At 47.6% G+C, this 16,975-nt stretch overlaps 7 protein-coding genes across 7 annotated transcripts; 2 read left to right on the top strand and 5 right to left on the bottom strand.

The window, feature by feature from the left end:
* Positions 1-5,009: 5,009 nt before the first annotated feature.
* BT62DRAFT_889155 (uncharacterized protein) lies at positions 5,010-7,692 on the bottom strand (the record flags this gene model as incomplete). Its single annotated transcript, XM_043182982.1, has 14 exons — positions 5,010-5,061; positions 5,110-5,158; positions 5,217-5,328; positions 5,379-5,507; positions 5,560-5,607; positions 5,666-5,741; positions 5,802-6,067; positions 6,123-6,158; positions 6,209-6,643; positions 6,696-6,831; positions 6,890-6,999; positions 7,055-7,215; positions 7,264-7,486; positions 7,540-7,692. 14 exons carry the CDS (start codon positions 7,690-7,692, stop codon positions 5,010-5,012), a joined length of 1,986 nt encoding a protein of 661 aa, XP_043042073.1.
* Positions 7,693-7,814: 122 nt separating this feature from the next.
* Positions 7,815-8,116, bottom strand: BT62DRAFT_929658 (uncharacterized protein). The gene has a single exon (XM_043185768.1). The coding sequence runs from the start codon at positions 8,078-8,080 to the stop codon at positions 7,853-7,855; it is 228 nt and encodes a 75-aa protein (XP_043042072.1). The 5' UTR covers positions 8,081-8,116; the 3' UTR covers positions 7,815-7,852.
* Positions 8,117-8,398: 282 nt separating this feature from the next.
* BT62DRAFT_1003282 (uncharacterized protein) lies at positions 8,399-10,092 on the top strand (the record flags this gene model as incomplete). Its single annotated transcript, XM_043176928.1, has 8 exons — positions 8,399-8,419; positions 8,471-8,523; positions 8,572-8,615; positions 8,673-8,713; positions 8,834-9,083; positions 9,154-9,437; positions 9,629-9,864; positions 9,915-10,092. The coding sequence occupies 8 exons, from the start codon at positions 8,399-8,401 to the stop codon at positions 10,090-10,092; spliced, it is 1,107 nt and encodes a 368-aa protein (XP_043042071.1).
* A 300-nt stretch (positions 10,093-10,392) lies between these two features.
* On the bottom strand, positions 10,393-11,303 carry BT62DRAFT_929656 (uncharacterized protein). Its single transcript, XM_043185767.1, has 2 exons — positions 10,922-11,303; positions 10,393-10,870 (listed from the first exon to the last, which is right to left on the bottom strand). Exons 1-2 carry the CDS (start codon positions 11,222-11,224, stop codon positions 10,574-10,576), a joined length of 600 nt encoding a protein of 199 aa, XP_043042070.1. The 5' UTR covers positions 11,225-11,303; the 3' UTR covers positions 10,393-10,573.
* Positions 11,304-11,564: 261 nt separating this feature from the next.
* Positions 11,565-12,880, top strand: BT62DRAFT_965002 (uncharacterized protein). The gene is made up of 5 exons (XM_043188753.1): positions 11,565-11,685; positions 11,742-11,764; positions 11,816-11,937; positions 11,989-12,118; positions 12,178-12,880. Exons 1-5 carry the CDS (start codon positions 11,588-11,590, stop codon positions 12,723-12,725), a joined length of 921 nt encoding a protein of 306 aa, XP_043042069.1. The 5' UTR covers positions 11,565-11,587; the 3' UTR covers positions 12,726-12,880.
* Positions 12,672-14,870, bottom strand: BT62DRAFT_929654 (uncharacterized protein). Its single transcript, XM_043185766.1, has 5 exons — positions 14,551-14,870; positions 14,147-14,501; positions 14,082-14,096; positions 13,079-14,033; positions 12,672-13,026 (listed from the first exon to the last, which is right to left on the bottom strand). Exons 1-5 carry the CDS (start codon positions 14,789-14,791, stop codon positions 12,847-12,849), a joined length of 1,746 nt encoding a protein of 581 aa, XP_043042068.1. The 5' UTR covers positions 14,792-14,870; the 3' UTR covers positions 12,672-12,846.
* A 69-nt stretch (positions 14,871-14,939) lies between these two features.
* On the bottom strand, positions 14,940-16,188 carry BT62DRAFT_889253 (uncharacterized protein; the record flags this gene model as incomplete). The annotated part of the gene is made up of 8 exons (XM_043182987.1): positions 14,940-15,064; positions 15,121-15,162; positions 15,218-15,336; positions 15,379-15,535; positions 15,625-15,730; positions 15,780-15,874; positions 15,935-15,992; positions 16,048-16,188. 8 exons carry the CDS (start codon positions 16,186-16,188, stop codon positions 14,940-14,942), a joined length of 843 nt encoding a protein of 280 aa, XP_043042067.1.
* Positions 16,189-16,975: the final 787 nt, after the last annotated feature.

The following is a 16,975-nucleotide window of genomic DNA, read 5'->3' as shown; positions in this document are numbered from 1 at the left end:
TGAAATCCGATGTCCGGGTTTACGGCTGGCTAAACACACGAAATTTGTGTTGAGAACTAGGAGGAATCAATAACGCAAAACGGAAACAATAACAAGTGGCGGAATTCTCAGACATTCTCGCTGGGTTTGTCGGTCCGGGTGCGTGTGAAGATGTCGAAAAGCAATTCCGTCAGTGTAGTTGGGTTGACCGTACAGGTGGGACAAACTCTGAGGATTATTGTGCAATCTTCAAACAATGTTAGCCTTGGCACGACCCATGCAAAGTCATGTCTAACGTCTGTATCGAGAAACTGTTAGATCAAAAAATCGTCGTGCCAAAGGACTTAATATTTACGTCCAGTTCTAGACATACGTATCGTTATAGGAATCGTATGTTGGCCTCATGTATCCAGAAAGGCTAGGCAGGATGGGAAGAAGCAATCAAAACAGCCCAGCTAGGACGTTCAAGTTGAGTAAATCATGCTATAGTAATGTTTCAACTTCAGAAAGAAGTATTTCGGAGGCTTGACTATCACAATGTGCGAGAACCCAAGATTTGGGGTACCGTCGTGGATGTTTTGAGAGTCCGTGTGGGTAATTGTACGGCCGTGGAGCCGACAAATAGGGAGAGTGAGAAGAAGAGGTCTTAGAGCTTGAGAATTCCGCATGTCTGCCACAGCCGGTCTTGAGAATGATGGATGTTCGCAATAACAGTTGGACTCGCGATGATGAACCTAATCTTGTCCATATAAATCCGAGGAACGCATTCAGCTAGAAAAGATACGCACAGACTGGTCGGATCCGGGCTTGGAAGTGGGATCCAGAGCCCTGAAGGGCAGGTACTGGATATCGGACCGAGGAAGAGAAGCAATAAAAGAGAAGATTGAGTATGTACACGCACCAAGGATAAGGAACATCAATAGGTAGCACACGAGTCAAGGAACAGTGTCGATCCGAGGGATGTCATGCGAAAACGCCTAACGCCACAGATGCATGTGAACGTGAGGCGTTCCACAGGTAGCAGTACCATCGGCCTACTCTGGAGATGAAACATGGCTTGATCGAAGCCACTCAGTTCTTTAAAGGGCACAGCCAGAATGTATCAGCTTCAAGAAATGTCATAATGACTCTGTTCGTAGTTGATCATGTCGGCCGCTGAGTTCAAAATAGGCGGGATAAATCTAGAGTGTGGTGGATCATATCGTGTTCGACGCGCCTAAACAGGCTTTTAGAAATATCTTTCACTTCCCTGGTTCTGACGGCCCAATGGACTGCTGTGTGAAATTTGGGACTCGGGGTCAATGAGAATACTCAACTGGAACTTTCCGGTACATACAGCGATAATAACAGAAGTTAAATTGACGACTTGATTGCCAGTGTGAGTGAGGCGGGCGGAGTTTCGGCGCCTGCATTCATATGTTTTGATTACTAAATTCGGTAGATATGCTTCCCTAGTAGACATGTTTCTCCGTTAGTTACTGGACATATCGAAGAGAACATTTTCGGGGCCTATGCCTCCCGAACTGCCCAGAAGATGAAACAAACACATAAATGCAGGTTATCGGAATCTAGGCTGGTCAACGCATTTGTGGTACGATGATAAAACATCGGGGAAGTCGAAAGGCAAACCGTGACTATCGGTCCGAAACACATATTCTAGACAGTGAAGGGATCAGAATTCGCGCGACCCAAGACGAATGTCGCCCTTAAAGAATGGGTACGCCTGAAGCAGGAAATATAGCCTACTTGGATAGATAACCACGGTCAGGGAAGCTTCTTTCTCAGGACAGTCCCGCGTAAGATGTCGGTATCGGTTTCACCGAGCCTGTATTATTGGATGCGACTATCGTATGATAAAAAATCACAACAATTTCATTTCAGGGAGAAATTCAGATGGTTTATGATGTATCCAAATGAGCCAACGGCGTAACCGAAATTGAGCGATGAAATCATTGAATGCCCACATTATCTGAAGCGTGTCGCTAAAAATAGGAAATCCAACGTCATGAGATACCATCTAAAGCGAGCGTCTTAGATTTCCAGCTTGAAGTCCAGAGAGAAAATGCTCGCCGAGAATGTGTGGCGCTCTTCTGGTTGCAACTTGTTACAGGGACTCTGAGGCCGAAGGCCCCATTCGCTATATGGCATCGCCGGGTATCGGAGCAAACACAGGATGCGCTCTAAGTTTAAGTGACATCAAACGAGGGCGAACGTCCAGGGGACACTGGAGGTGCCGGTAAGGGATCGAGAGCAAAACCTTGAACTCCGACATTGAAACTGCAAGATATTAATTGACCACTGTTTGTGAAATGAAGTAGCGACGCAGGTAGAAAGCCATACGTCCCCGGTACCCCGCATTTGGAGAATCCGTCCGTAGAATATGGTTGGTAAAAAATTTCTCCGATCAGGCGGAACTCAAATGAAATAGGCTAGGCTTTGAACTAGACTTACCCAACATTAAAACTGGGACGGAAGTACGAGAAAATCAGTCTTGAAGTTAGATTCAAGAAGTTGAAGTGACCCTTTAAAACCATCCTAAGTCAACCATCGAAGCGGCAACAAATATCTTGCTTCTATTTTACACGTCTTGCAGATATCGTCCTAATAGCGCCATGAGAGCAGGAAAGAAGAGCGACGTCATGATCATGATGTTCGCGGCAGAGGCATGTGGTCTTATGTAAAACTTCCTTTTCCGGAAAACACAACTGTCGATCCGTCCTGCCAATCGGCGCAAGTTCGCAAGGAAAAAAAAAACCCTTGTACGGCCTATCTCAGTGGCACGGCCCTGGCCCTCAAAAGTAAAAGACATGTAAGATGATTTATGGCTAGAATTTGATATCAATTGAAGCACCGGTTGACAGAGACCCAATCGGCATTGATTCTTGATTCTTCGCTTCGTCACCATCGTTAGCACCGAGACCCTATAGGTGTCTCCTCGATCCTGTGGCCCATTGAAATTATCATACCGCAGTCTGACACGCAATAATTTTTCCGACTAGCTTCATTGATTCCTCAGGCTGGCGATTTATTTTTGCTTCGAACTCGGAATTCAGGCTCATTTTCAAGAGAAATCTGATAGTGGCTAGTGTGATTTTAGTGGTTCTTTACTATAGAGTACTATATGGATCCTGCAGAATGCGCCTCACGATGACACAGACATGGTACACCGGAGGATCAGGCCTTTTTCTCTCCAACAATACACTAGGGGACGTCACACCAACTCTCGAGTAGTCACGAACAGCAACTGACTGGTAAGATTTCGGCCACTTCCGTTTCCAAGGACGGTGACCGCTCGCCCCATAGCGAAACATCGTCTGTCGAACCAAGACTAGGCCATGCCGCCATTCATCTCCTTCAATTAAAGACAAACTTAGCTTCACGCATCGCAACAAGCAAGTCTTCTCGACTAAGGCTTAGAGCTCTAGACCCCCAAGTAAGAGACATCTTCAACGGATCAAGACTCCAGTACTGTTTCAAGCATTTTCTGTGGCCTTGTGTTCAGTCGTTGCTAGGTTGATTGTTCGTGCTATCAGATTCGAACATCGCCTCGACCAGTTTGTCAGCTTCATCGCCTTCCATCGTCACAGTTGGGCTCGGAACAGTCCTGCGTCATTCCACAGAACAAATACTGCTATCTCGAGACATAACAATGAGAACAATGCAAGTTGCCAGATACCATTGCAGCATTGCTGAAGGAACTGACAGACGTAGAATCCCAACAGCCGTCACGATCAGGATAAAGCGGACATCTTTTCTACTGGCAAAAAAAAATGTACTGGCAATCTGAAAAGCTGCGGTTGGCATTATTAAACAGGAAATTTGGTCACAAGGCAACGGTTCTACGAAAACATACCGTTAAATGATATTTCAAAACTGGAATACACGACTCCGAGCAAATTCTGGCCGTTGTTATCTCAGCACCGGCTAATGACCCCTCAAATACCTCTCTCCGAGTCCCTCGGTACCCTACTTGATGTTGCCCGAATGCTGTCTGTCAGTCATGGAAAAAGGGCGTACGTATGATACCCTCATATACCCCACGGTCGCAATACGGAGATTTCGTTCCGGAAAACCGGCAAATCCTAGATGATATCAGAAGGTCGCCATATCCGTCATCACCGCTCCTTTTTACTTATTTGTGCAATTCTTTTGAAGGCCATTTTAATCTTCAAACCCATAGGGCGCACCAGATCTTCAGGATTGGGCCTGGAACCAAAGTAGTAATGGATGACCAATCAGATGCGAGTGCCACTCGAAGCCATGCAGTTTCTTTTCCTTCTTACCAAACTATTCTAAATCCCAGAACTATCAGTCACATCTATTGACCGTGTGTAATTGTAGTATTTTGTCGCATATATTCAGCCAAACTACCAACGACTTCATTGCACGAAAGCAGTGCCTGGAGAAAAATCGCTTGTCAAGACAGTTAACTCTTTATCTATATGATTCCGAAGCGATGCTCCTTGGCGGAACGTACGCAACCTTCGCTCCGTGAATCGATGCTATTATGACTTCTCATTGGTTTTCTGTTGGCTTCAAACCTGACAAACTGAATGACGGGAAACCACATTTGATTAGCTTCATCCCTCGCCGGGGCAGTATTAATTTCCCGGTCCATGGCATTTGTCGTATATGTTCCTGTGGACACAATAACTCGTAAGGGAATGACCTTGTCAGATGGGGCGTTGTTCAAATTTGAGCGCTCTGTACCTTTGCTACGTGTCCATCGTATGGTAGAAGAGATCGTGTCATTTTGGAACTCTAGTGATAGACACCAGACATCACGTCGACGCGAGATCTCAAATTTGTTGAGGCAAGGGCTTTGTTAAAACGAGTAACCCGAATGGTAGAATGCAACTTGAGGAGATCTAGAGCAGTTTGCACTATTTGTCGTCCAACCGACGCGGTCGGCCCGATACTCAATGGGAAGTGACAAATGAACGCCACTCGAGGCATCAGATATGACTATGTGTTAAACAGATGCTGTTGGATTATGAAGCCCTTCGCCGTCCTTAAGGAGAAAAAAGTTACTAAAACACGAGACTGGCAACTTTGTCCCAGATCTTGGTTGGATTATTGGCCCTACGTAGAGAATCAATTACTCCGAATGGTACAAAAATTGCAACTCACAGATCTAGCGTCAATGGAAGATTATAGTCTGCTGGACGATCTTGCCACTCTGCAGAGGCCGATTGGATCAGTGCGATATGACAGAACGAATGCGCCAATAAGCCTACCCTCCGGCTCGCTCGGGTTCCATATACCATAACCTAGCCGCCAAGTAATTCCTTGCACTCCATTTACGAGTAAGTCGGGTGGTGCACGGCTATTGCTCTTCAAACCTGTTGTCTGCAAGGTGTCATCGGTATTAAGGAGACCATGGAGGAAAGCCAACGTACCTTGATCTCACTGTCGATCGTAGAAAAGTCCGTGCTCTGTCCGCCTACCACGCCGCAGAACTTTTGGTCTACATCGTTCTTCCCGCCGACGACAACGGTCTTGGAACCTTCGAGTTTGGCCATGGTTACCTGTTCGGTATGTCAGTTAAGGGTTCAAAACGATGGGGCAGCTAAAACACACGCTGAAGAGAGAGCATGAACTAGCACATCTATCACCGGAATGTATCAGCTGGCGAACGAGGCTTGTAGATATTTACGTCGACTGGCCTTCCATTGGACACAATGACCACTTGTGACCCATCAAACAGCCCTTCGTCAGGAGGTGGAGTCGTGTACTCGGCCGGTGGACATTCGGACCCCAGTCTACTCAACTGATGAATTTCTGCGTCGATTAACGAATGGAAAAGCTGACTATGTACTTACGTCTGACTGAATGCATCTGATCGTCTATTGATGACCTTCGCCACTGGGGGAACTAACCAGTTATCGGTGATATTGAACTGTTCATTATGGATGTCGTGCCACCCGAGAGGATTATACAGGAGAATCGTATTCGGATCAACGGTACCAGAAGAATCAACGATGGTTTGCACAACCTGCCGGGCGAGTTCTGGGTCTCGCGCAGTTGTGTTCAATCCAGCTTGAGGTTCTGTTGTGCTCGTAGGCCCGATAATGATTCGGTGTAGGAACTACAGCGGGTCATTTTAGTGTATGGTTCAACAACAGCAAGAAGACAGTTCATACATGAGCACCACATATATAACCTCCTCCGTTATTCGTCTATAAGACATCAAGATTACCGAGATGACCAGGAACGACGCCAAACCCACCAGATCAACAACCAATCTCTGTGCCCCCCTCGACCTCAGTTCGACCAGCCCATCTAAAAGACCTTGCATCATAACGTCATAACTATTTCCTGAGAAACTTCCCAACGCGAGAACCCCTGTCACGCCATCATCTAAAAGATAGAATTGACCTTCACCGAAACCGACCACTGGATTCACAGGTTGTAGCTGAGTGGGAAGGGCGATATCGGAGGCCGGAGCACTGTCGAGCATGATGTTTAACGCTCTCGAGCGCTCAACAGCTTGTCCAGGAACCTGCTGAGCCTTTACCAGTGGGTCAGCTAGAGTGGATGATAAGGTACTCTCATAATAGTTGACTCCGTTTGTCCCAACAACAGCGAGACAATTGCCGGAGCGATACGTATCAGCTGAAGTAAAGTTCACAGTGCTGGAACTGATGCGGGACAGGTATGGTAACTGTTGGAAGCAGCTTGATCAGAACAGATGCAGTAAGCAGGCATGCACATACAACAACATTTGCTGTCGTTCCATTAACCAGCTGAACGGAGAGTTCGACAGAGTCACTCAGCGGCAGTGACTGCTGAGCAAAGTTACCTAGCACGTAGCTCCAACTGGCTGTGGATCGTTGGTAACTCGAGAAAAAACTGAGGTGGATTAGAAGGAGTATTTATGCATTTTTCACCAAATATGGTTGATACGGACCCATTTTGACGCGTCCCATAGGCTTGGAAGCCACCAGCAATGTCGGCATTCGCATTCACAGCTGAAAAGGGATCTTGATCATCGATCTTGAGAACTTTGGCACCATTCAGCTGTACATGAAGCAGAACATGAGATGATTTATGGCATTGATATCCGAAATATTACCTTTTGAAGACCGCTATCGAGGGTTCCGATAAGTGCGCGTTCCCACACAGGTATTACCTCGGCGAATTCGACGGATGATACGTTGTATGCCTCAAGAGCGATGTGAACATCGGTTCCATTCAGAAGAACAAGGGGAATAGGGAGATAGTTAACGAAGGCCGCTAGATAGAAGTTGAGCTCGGGAAAAATCGGGCAGCAGAACAACGAACAGTCGTAACAATAGTTGACCCAAACGCAATGCCCATCATGAAGCCTCTTGACAGTAAGGGAGAGATCGACATGAAGATCATAATCTGACGCGTATGTCTGCGAGCTGATGCGTGCAAGGTCGGCTAGAATATCTTCGTGTGTATCCGAGTAAGGCCAAGGAGCTTGAACCTCATAGCTCACAGATGTATGAAACGAGAGTGTTTTATTGATGACTTCAATGATCTACGCTGGCATTATTATCTCTATACAGTAACGAGAACCGTCAAAAAACGCACATTGGCCTTCTCTGTCTCATTCACAGCAAATGACCTATAGCACTCGCGAACTTGGGCAGGAGTAACCCATGTTTGGCCACTAATTACCGCACAATGGTCGTTCTGTGCTGAGACAACTGCGACAAGGACGACAGCAGGAACGAGGAACCGCATGACAGGACGTGATATTCAATAGAGAGGGGGAGGGGGGGGGTTCAAGCTATAAGTACCTATCTCCAAACGCCGCCCTTGAGTGCATTAGGCACGGTAGTGGCACTATGGGAGAGTACAGCAACAGCGTGTGCACAAGCGCTTCTATTATCAATCAAATATGCTATCTCGGCAAGAAAACATCTGAATTAATCAGAAAGAAGGCATGGGCAAGCCTACCCATCCGGTCTGAGAGCAACGCGTGTAAGAATTCATGAGCAGCGACGAACATGAAGGGCTGTAAAAACTGCCTGACGAAAACATCACACAATACCGTGGGATTTACTTCGGACAAGGAATGGAGTAGGCAGGGGAGGAAACGTAAAACTGCGAGAAAAATGCTCATACACATCGCTGTATAGGAAATCGAGTTGCTACAATGTGCGAATGCAGTCAGACAATCAGACTCGGCCAGATCGTCCGACTCGTCAAACTGCAATTGAAGTCACGTGTACGACGATTGATGGACCGGAATGGGTGATCTATTGATTTTACCGACCATCCTGGAATGTGTCGAATTATAATCACATACTAAACCTTGCAACCGCCGTCTCTACGATGATTGACGTCCAAGAAGGTATCCGGTATACCAGGGCGGCGTTTGCAACTCGTCCGGGCTATGTGATTGTAATGAGATATATCAAGGCCGATTTCGTTCAATGCTCCGTTCATGGCGCCTATGGATAACTGGGTATGTTGCTTTTACGGTCGATTATTCAGATCAGATCCTCAATGCCTCTAGGTTTATGCCGTCAGCCCAGGCAGGCTTACCATGACTTTCAGCGGAACCACAATGTATGCCTGACCTGGTTCGATTCACTGCAACGCGACGGCGATCTTTAGCGTATCCGGGCATCTTGCTTCTGCTGGTGTCAACCCTTCAAACAGTATCTACTGACGACGAGGCTTTGGTCCTGATAGCCGATACAATGATATGTCGATAGCCACAGTGACAAAAGTGGCCAACTCGCTCTCTGCGCCACGCGTACGAAGAGCTCTTTGACGCGCACGTCGCAGATCACTCTTCATTGTTTGGTCGAGATCATATCTTTGGGTATCTGCTAGTTCTACCGGGGACTCGTGATAGTACTAACACTTTGGCAAGGAACGCCATCCTCCACCACTTATTTGTACCGATCAAAGAAGATTTCTTTCCAATGGTCCTGACGGCGATCAAGACTCCTTTGCCTTGTATGCTCAGTACGGACGCTATGTCGCAATTGCATCCTCAAGGAGACCAGAACCTTCAAACCTTGAAGGAATTTGGAATTCAGAGTTGTCTCCCAATTGGGGAAAGCACGCCACGCCTGTTGTTATAATAAGCGAAATACTGGAGGAATTGGCGAACGCCGCTAGTAAATATCCTCTAAATATCAATCAACAGGTATTAGATTTCTTTTGCGGTTGGGTGTTATCCTGAAATAGAGACCTCAGATGAGCAGCTGGCTCGCAGAACCAGTCAAGTCCCTGAGTCCTTGATCCGCTCTGGAACCTTAGCAAGACGCGGAGAAATCGCTGCCCGCGAGATATACATTTCTAATGGGTGGGTCGCACACCGTAACACCGACATTTGGCGAGACTCCACACCAGGTGATCTTCCACGGATTCTAACCGATGGCTCCCGCGTTTACAGCATATGCACGAGTGCTACACATTCGGCCTTGATGTCCAATGCGTTGAGAGGAAAGCATAACTCTGATAAAAAAAGTGTGAGTCAGTTTTACTTGGACTTTCTTGTCATCAACAACTTGGAGGAAGCTAATTACCTGGTCCCTAATCCTAACATGAGCCCAGACAATTGAATAGGGACTTATGATGATACCGATGTTTCTTTGGCATATGAAGAGTATTCTTAATGCATGTGTGCGACTGGGATATGGTACTGAATTGCCAGTTTTAGCGTCTACCATCGATAATTCGTAAGGCACTTTGCTTGGCGACTCAATGCAGGATGTACATGCCGGGATACCCCAGACTTCGTTATCTGTTCAATCACACGGCAGAATTCGCAAAGATACTGGTTCTCGACGCCGACTTTTCTGACACCCTCATGGCTGTCTATGACCGCCTGATTCCATTCCGCATTGACTCCTTGGGGCTGGTGCAGGAATCTGCTGTTTGCTACGACCCAAACGGGTTCGTTCTCTCACCCCTGCGTCTGATGACCTTGCTAACATCTTCTGAAGGGTGTTTACTCACATCATCATATGTAACCGCTCTTTCAAAGTCCCGACGTTCAATGAAACACTCGCCAGGGCTGCGAACACGTCTTTAGTTATCCGAGATGATTCGGGGAATGGGTGGCCTACCGCTTGGCGCATCAACTGCTACGCGCTACTGTTGGATGGAGAAAAAGCCTACTAATACTTGACGCGACTGCTCAAGTCATTTTCATATGCCAACCTATTATATTTCAGATCAATGGTAACTGATCAGTTGTCGTGTCTACGTTCGGAAGGTCACCTGATTAAAAACGTCCTAGGTGGTGCGAATGAAGTAGCAGAAACGCTCCTGAAAAGTAGTAACGGAAAGGTCCATTTATATCCCGCCATTCCTGTCTTGGACACAAGACAGCGTCACCGGATTCAGAGCAAGAAGCGCATTCACCGTTGACATATCTTGGTCAGGATTCTGGACGATCGCTACCATCCACTCAACCTTCGCGGATGCCGGCGAAACAAAAATATTAAACTTTGTCTGTTTCCGAAACTAAAGTACAATCCGTAGGAGACGATCAGAGGGTGCTATAAATACAATCTATTTGACAGCGCTCAGACGTGCGAAGGAAGGTAACGGATTGGGACGTACGCAACTATTATACAACTAATGTAACAGTACGACAGCATCAAGATGCCATCCATTCCTCCCACGGTAGACGTGCGACACCGATCTGATATTCAATAAATGTGGGATTGTCCGGAGACGGTGGGCCAGGCATGGAGATGAGAACGGATATCTGAAGAGTTGAGGGTACGGATTCCTCTGGCGACGGAACTTCTTTCTCGATTTCACTATCTGCAGGAGCCCATGTCGGTAGAGAGAGACCATGTATGGCAGTGGGGTTCCGCGAAGGTAATCGTATCGGAGCTGGGCGGGGTATCGATTTTGGGCAAGGTCTGTTCGACCGCGAAGCCGACAAGGGCTAAAAATGTTAAAAAATATTTTCTACAAATATATTGGATGAGTTACTGACCTGTATCGTGGACCACGAGTAATCGTCGTGCTTCTCCACCCACGGCTCCCACATTATTGGTTTCTCGCCAAGGAGCTGCTGTCGAGAGCCAAATAAACCTGGCATTGCTTGCAGATCGTCCAGGTTGAAGACTGTACCCCTCCGTCGCTGATATCGCCTTCGCATAGCTATCCCACAGCCAATGAAAATGAAGAGAATGGCCACAAACGTTATCAAAAAGCCAAAAAAGTAATTGGCCCCATTCGACATGGGTCCAGAGTTGGTTGAGGCAGACGACGACGCTGCGCTCTCTGTCGCAGACATGATGTTCGTCGTCGATGATATTGAAGATTCCAACACCATCACGGCCAGAGACAAGGTCCCTCCGGAAGGTCAGTTGATTGGTTTGAGACTACTACAGGACGGTGATCGGGGTCCACATGTCCTCGGACCGGCCTTCCGCTATATGTTTTCTATAGGGGTTTGTTGGGAAAACAGCAGCAAAAATCGCTCAAGAAATGGGAAAGAAAAACTGAATATCATAAAATTATAATATACAAAGACAGAAAATAACGGCCGATAAAAATAAATAAGCAGCTACTGTAAGCGCGCCGACCGATATAAGATTCATTTCGGACCGGGTGCGCGTTGAGATGCCAGGCCGGTTACGCGTTTTCTTTCCCCATCATGTCGAGCCAGGAAGAATCGGAATTTATCAAACTTGGTGCAGACATCTATCTTCGGAAAGCCAATGAAGAGGATGCTCATGACAAACAGAGCCCCAAGTAGGTCTTATCATCCATCTGTCGTACGCATTCATTTGCTCAAGCGCGGTATCAAGCATCATTCTTGTCTGTGGCTGGAGTTCGTAACCAAGATACCTAAAGTACCGGGTTGATTCTGAATTTGATTTAGTGGGGGCACAACTACGGCACATCCACAAGTATACCAAAGTCTATGAGCAAGTATATCCCGGTGCGACCCAGATACTAATTCAGAACCGGCCGTCCTTTTTCTGGAGTACGGAAAATACTAGAGTATGGTCTATTTGGATGGATTTATACTGCGAGGCTGAAGTGCTATTTCAGAGAAAAGTGATAGCTCCTGCTGTAGAAGTACTAGAAGCTCTCGGAACGATACCCCCACAAAGTCCGTCTTTGATTATGAACTCTTCCTCAGCTAAGGTGCCGCGCATATTGGTTCACTCTTTCTCCAATGGTTCGACGTCTCTTCCCATTTATTTCACGCTTGCTGAGTCTTGACCGTAATTCGTATAGGTGGCGCCTATTCGTTGATCACTCTGGGGAAGATCATGGCATCCCGTGCTGGCTCATCGTCCCCACTCAAGTCATCTCGGTTCCCCTGCGCCATCGTCCTGGATTCTAGTCCGGGTGGTAGCGGCCTAAGCAACGCCATTCATGCCTTCACAACACTCATCAAGAATCCTATCACGAGAGTCGTCGCCAAAGTCCTAGTCTGTTTGCTCTACGTGTACGGCTTCTTCGTGGGCCCATTCATTGGGAGGCGAACAGCTCTTCAGAAGGTCCGGGATGGACTGTATAACCCCCGCGTGCTTCCTTGGGTAGATGAGCGCACGCCGCGCCTTTATATGTATTCGAGGGCTGATGATATGGTTCCTTGGGAGCAGATCCGGGAACATGCGGAGAGAACAAAGAGTCTAGGATGGAATGTTAGGACGGAGATCTTTGAAGACAGCCCTCATGTTGCCCATGCTAGGACTCACCCAGAGCAATACTGGGGCGCGGTGAAGAGGCTGTGGGACGACGCGCTGGACGTTGCCCATACGAAGGAAGAATCAAATTAGGCGTATATTTACAACATTTACATAGTTAACGCTCTAAGTCTTAAGTAAGACAGGGTAGCATAGATATGAGATACATTGGTACAGCAGATTTACAAAGAGGTATACCGCCATTATCAACTCATCACATATCAAAAGGCTCGATTTTCCGAATACATCTGGGCTGCGGTTTTTCCCAATCATCTACGTCCTCTAAGAAACGCGTAGGCGGTTGACCGGGTCCGCCTGGAGAGTTTGGACCTCTCCCAGGTGGGCCTCCCCCACCGCGCCCGAAGAAAGGCCATGTAGGTAAGTAGCAGTATTCCTGCAGGAAAATCATCAACAGGGGATAAACTACCAGTGATTCAAGTTCATACCTCGAATCCACAATCAGGCCTGCACTTGACCCACACACTCCAGTCTAACCAGGCCATCAAGTCGTTGATTTGAGTCTTCCATTGGGGAAGAAGATCAGACGATGGCGAGTCTTCGAGCTTCATAGGCGTGGGCGCATCGTCTAATCCGGCTACAACGCCTTGAGCCCACATTCGGGTCACAACACGACAGATTTCTCTATTTGTCTCGTCTATGGATTCCAAGATCAGGTGTTCCGATCGCGTCAACTTGTTCTTGGCGATGTACGAAGTATGTGTTGTCGCGCATAATTTGAAGATCGGAGAGGCCCAGGAATGGTCGTCGGAAGGAAGCGAGGGTGGAACGACTGAATGAAGTTGATACGGCTGCACCATGACTTTCAGCTGGGTCTGAACCCGTTTTGCTGCGCGGAGGCCATCTGAATCAGGGCTCCCGGTTGAGTTCAACAAATATTGTACCATCTCTAATCGATCGCCGTAGCGGTCCACAATAACATGGACCAAAGTGGTCCAATCAACACCGGATTCGCCCCCATGCGCAGTCTGCATGGCTTGTTCTAGACGGTCCATAACTGCGGAGATATCGTCATCGCTGACCCCTTCAAGACGGTGGAACCAGCGTTCTTGGTTGAATCTGTAGGGAACCAGACTCGGAACTAAGGAGGTATCGTAAAATGAGATCATCCGCGCAAGATCGAGCTGAATGCGTGTTTCCCCCGGGTACCTATTGTGCCATGATCCAGAATGTATGACTTCACTGAAAGCATCAGTGCTTGCAGATGGGTCCGCTGGGGAAGGCCCTTCCATGGAATCTTTACCGGGTGGTCCGCCAGGCGGTGGTCCACCCGGACCTCCAGGGCTCCCACCGCCCCCTCCGCGTGGACCTCGACCATTTGATACCAGGTTGAGGAACGAAACGACGTCTACGCCCACCGTAAAATCGCATAGCATGATTTCGCTTCCTCAAAGATCAGTATGGGAAACAGGTGAGGTTGAACGTGCTCACAAGTCCATTTCCATTCTAACATTTCTGTCAGTAACAGATAAATGGAACAAGGATGTGCACTGTACCTCACAAATCCATCCACACCAAACTTCTGTCCCCATACACAAAGGTCGGCTAGTCTTCTGCCCTCGTTGAACATCCACTCTGGGATGAGCTTCCTCCATGCAACGATATCCTGTGTATCCATGGGTCCTCCTTTCATCTTGGCAGCGCTACTGCCATCGAAATACAGCACATTGAGAGGCCGAGTGCTAACCAGAGTGACCTGCCAACATCCCGTCTCCTGGGAGCCACGACAAAAGGCATTTGCGTGCTCAGGGTCCGTGGCCGTCCATTCAGGAACAGTAGGCAGATTTGAATCCCCGCGTCCATGATAGAGAAGTGTTCCGACTGGTACGATTCCGGGTACCAGATTGTGCCCTTTGCGATATGAGTGATATGCTTCGTGGCTTGATAAGTGCGCTCTTACCATTGCGATAACGAGTATTCGGCCAATGCTGCAAGAACGCGCTTACGGTGTCGAAGATCAGATGACTGGTCGAGTTGACGCTGGGCTTGACGTTGAGGTCCCAATTCGTCGAGGTTACATCGACAGGCAGGGAAAGTTCTGCCTCCTTTGAGGCAGTAGACTTGAGGTGAAATGGAATCTGAGCAGCGTGGACTGACCCCGCAAGGGGGAGGACCAGCAGTACCTCAGCTAGCCAGCGCATGGGGAGGAAAATGATAGGCTGCATGAACAGCGAAGCTCTTATAACATTTGCTACATGCGGACTCCGCAGCTGCTGTGCATTTGAATAAATAGATCATCCAGGGTCCTCATCAGTTTTACGTAGGATTGTTTGCTGAGTATGTGTAGTATCAACTACCTAAAGCTACTTCTACGATGTAGGAACTGTAGTAAGACGGTCGAGGGCTAGGAAGCAGTGTCTCAAGCAGCGTAGCAACAGCTGCCTCAGTGGTTCCGTATAAAGTGGGTCCCGGAACTAGTATTCCGTCTTGTGAGATTGTAGTTTGCGGGAAACATGACGGTGGAACTTACCGATATAGCTATTCAGCTGTGTGTATACGTTAATAAGGATACCTATGAGCCAATCATGAGCCAAGGTTTCCGCAATGTAACTTTTCGAAGCGCAGACCTGGGTCTTCAGTGCTGCATGCACCAGGCAAATTAACGGCGTCGGGAGTAACTGTTCCTGAGCCGCCGACTGGAAGCGAAAACAACATAATCGGTATCCAGCGGGAACAGAGCAAGATGCTTACATTAATTTGATAACGAGAATTGTAGAATCTATTGGACTAGACATCCTGAGCCCCGCCCTCTGCCGCCGCAACATGTAAAGCTACAAGTAGGTATGCATTACCAATGGCTCGAAAGAGGTAGTTGCCCCGGGCGATGTCAGCCGGGATGTTAAATGTGTAATGTCCGCAGTTGTCCTGCATCAGATCCACAGAAACTACGGAGACTGCAAGCTAAAGGCTCACGTTCAAAACCTTTTCAGTCCTTTCAGCCCAGCATATGAGAGACAGCAGGATGGTACGTCACCAAAAAAGTCAAGGTTGTTCGACACCAATCCCGACTCGGATACTTTGAACCAAGCTGCCTCAGAGCCAACTGCGGTGGTAGCATCATCAACAGCAGCCATGTAAACCTAGTAAGGAAGAGTTAAATGATAATGAGGGTTAGATGCGGATATCGACGTATACAAGTCCGTAGTGGTTTCCACCGATAGCCTCATTGACGCAGGACCTATCATTAGGTTGTTGGTGCATTTCTACGGTCACTGCATCGCCGGCTTCATAGACAACATTCGAATCAATGAATATCGCATCTCAGACAGTGACAGACTAGTTACAGAGCAACCCGGTGCTGGCTATCACTGCGACATTGCAAGCAATTCCTGTTGTGAAAAACTGTCAATGCGACGGCCTTTAGTGGGATTTCTTTACGACATACGTCGCTCGTAACGTCGGTCATGGGGAAGTTGCTGACGGGCAGCCGTACGCACGATGAACCAGCATCAACGTCCCCAATCCAGAATTCCTGCCACATTGCATGAACAACAACAGAAGTGACGAGAGAAACGGCGGTAGCTAAAGTAAATAGCATGGCTGAGTTTTTTCGACTATTCAGTGGTTGCAAGGCAGGGAATTTATATCCGGTCGGCGGCCACATTGAGGTAGCTAGGGCACACAAATGACCAGCATCCCGGTCCTTCGACAGAAAAATGGTGCAAGTGCCATGGTAGCAATATGCGTCAAGACTCCGATAATTTGAAGCCCATTTTCTTTCGGTAGCCAGTAATAATCCGGAAACTCAGCTGAAAAGTCAACACCATCAGAACTTTAATCACTGATGCTCCAAAAGGTCAATTGCCAACGAACAAATATGACTGTCATAAAAGCAAATATATTAGCAAAGTGAAACAGTGCAAGATAAGAACCAAATGGATTAGATACATGTCAAAGTTCGGCCGTCTTTCCGAGCACTACATTAGGAACAAAGGATCTGGAGCGGAAGGAGCGCTGGGGAGCAGTCAAACGCTAATAAGTTGACGATCACTTGCCCTGAGCCCCTTAGCTACCGCTTCCTTTTCGTGTTCTGACGACCTTGTTACGCAAAGCCTTTTCTTTCAGTTCATTTTCTCGTTTTTCCAAATCTGCTTTCGACATGCTTTCCTGAAACACCATAAAAATAAGCGGAGGTTTCTACGTTGGCAATCAAGCAACACGTACATCTCCATCGTCCCATTTACTCTTCTTGCGCTCTAATTCTGCTTGTCCTTTGATCTTCAATTCTGTCTTGTTGTTATGCACTTCCATTCGACTGCGCATAGAAGACCTGCTGCCACTGGAGCCAGTGCTATATTGACGAGCTTTGCCACGCTCCCTGCTGG

This window comes from Guyanagaster necrorhizus (assembly GCF_019112545.1).
Source record: "Guyanagaster necrorhizus MCA 3950 unplaced genomic scaffold BT62scaffold_7, whole genome shotgun sequence".
In the NCBI taxonomy this organism is placed as follows: Eukaryota; Fungi; Basidiomycota; class Agaricomycetes; order Agaricales; family Physalacriaceae; genus Guyanagaster; species Guyanagaster necrorhizus.
Note: the sequence above shows the minus strand (reverse complement) of the source record. Positions and strands in the feature narration are given on the sequence as shown.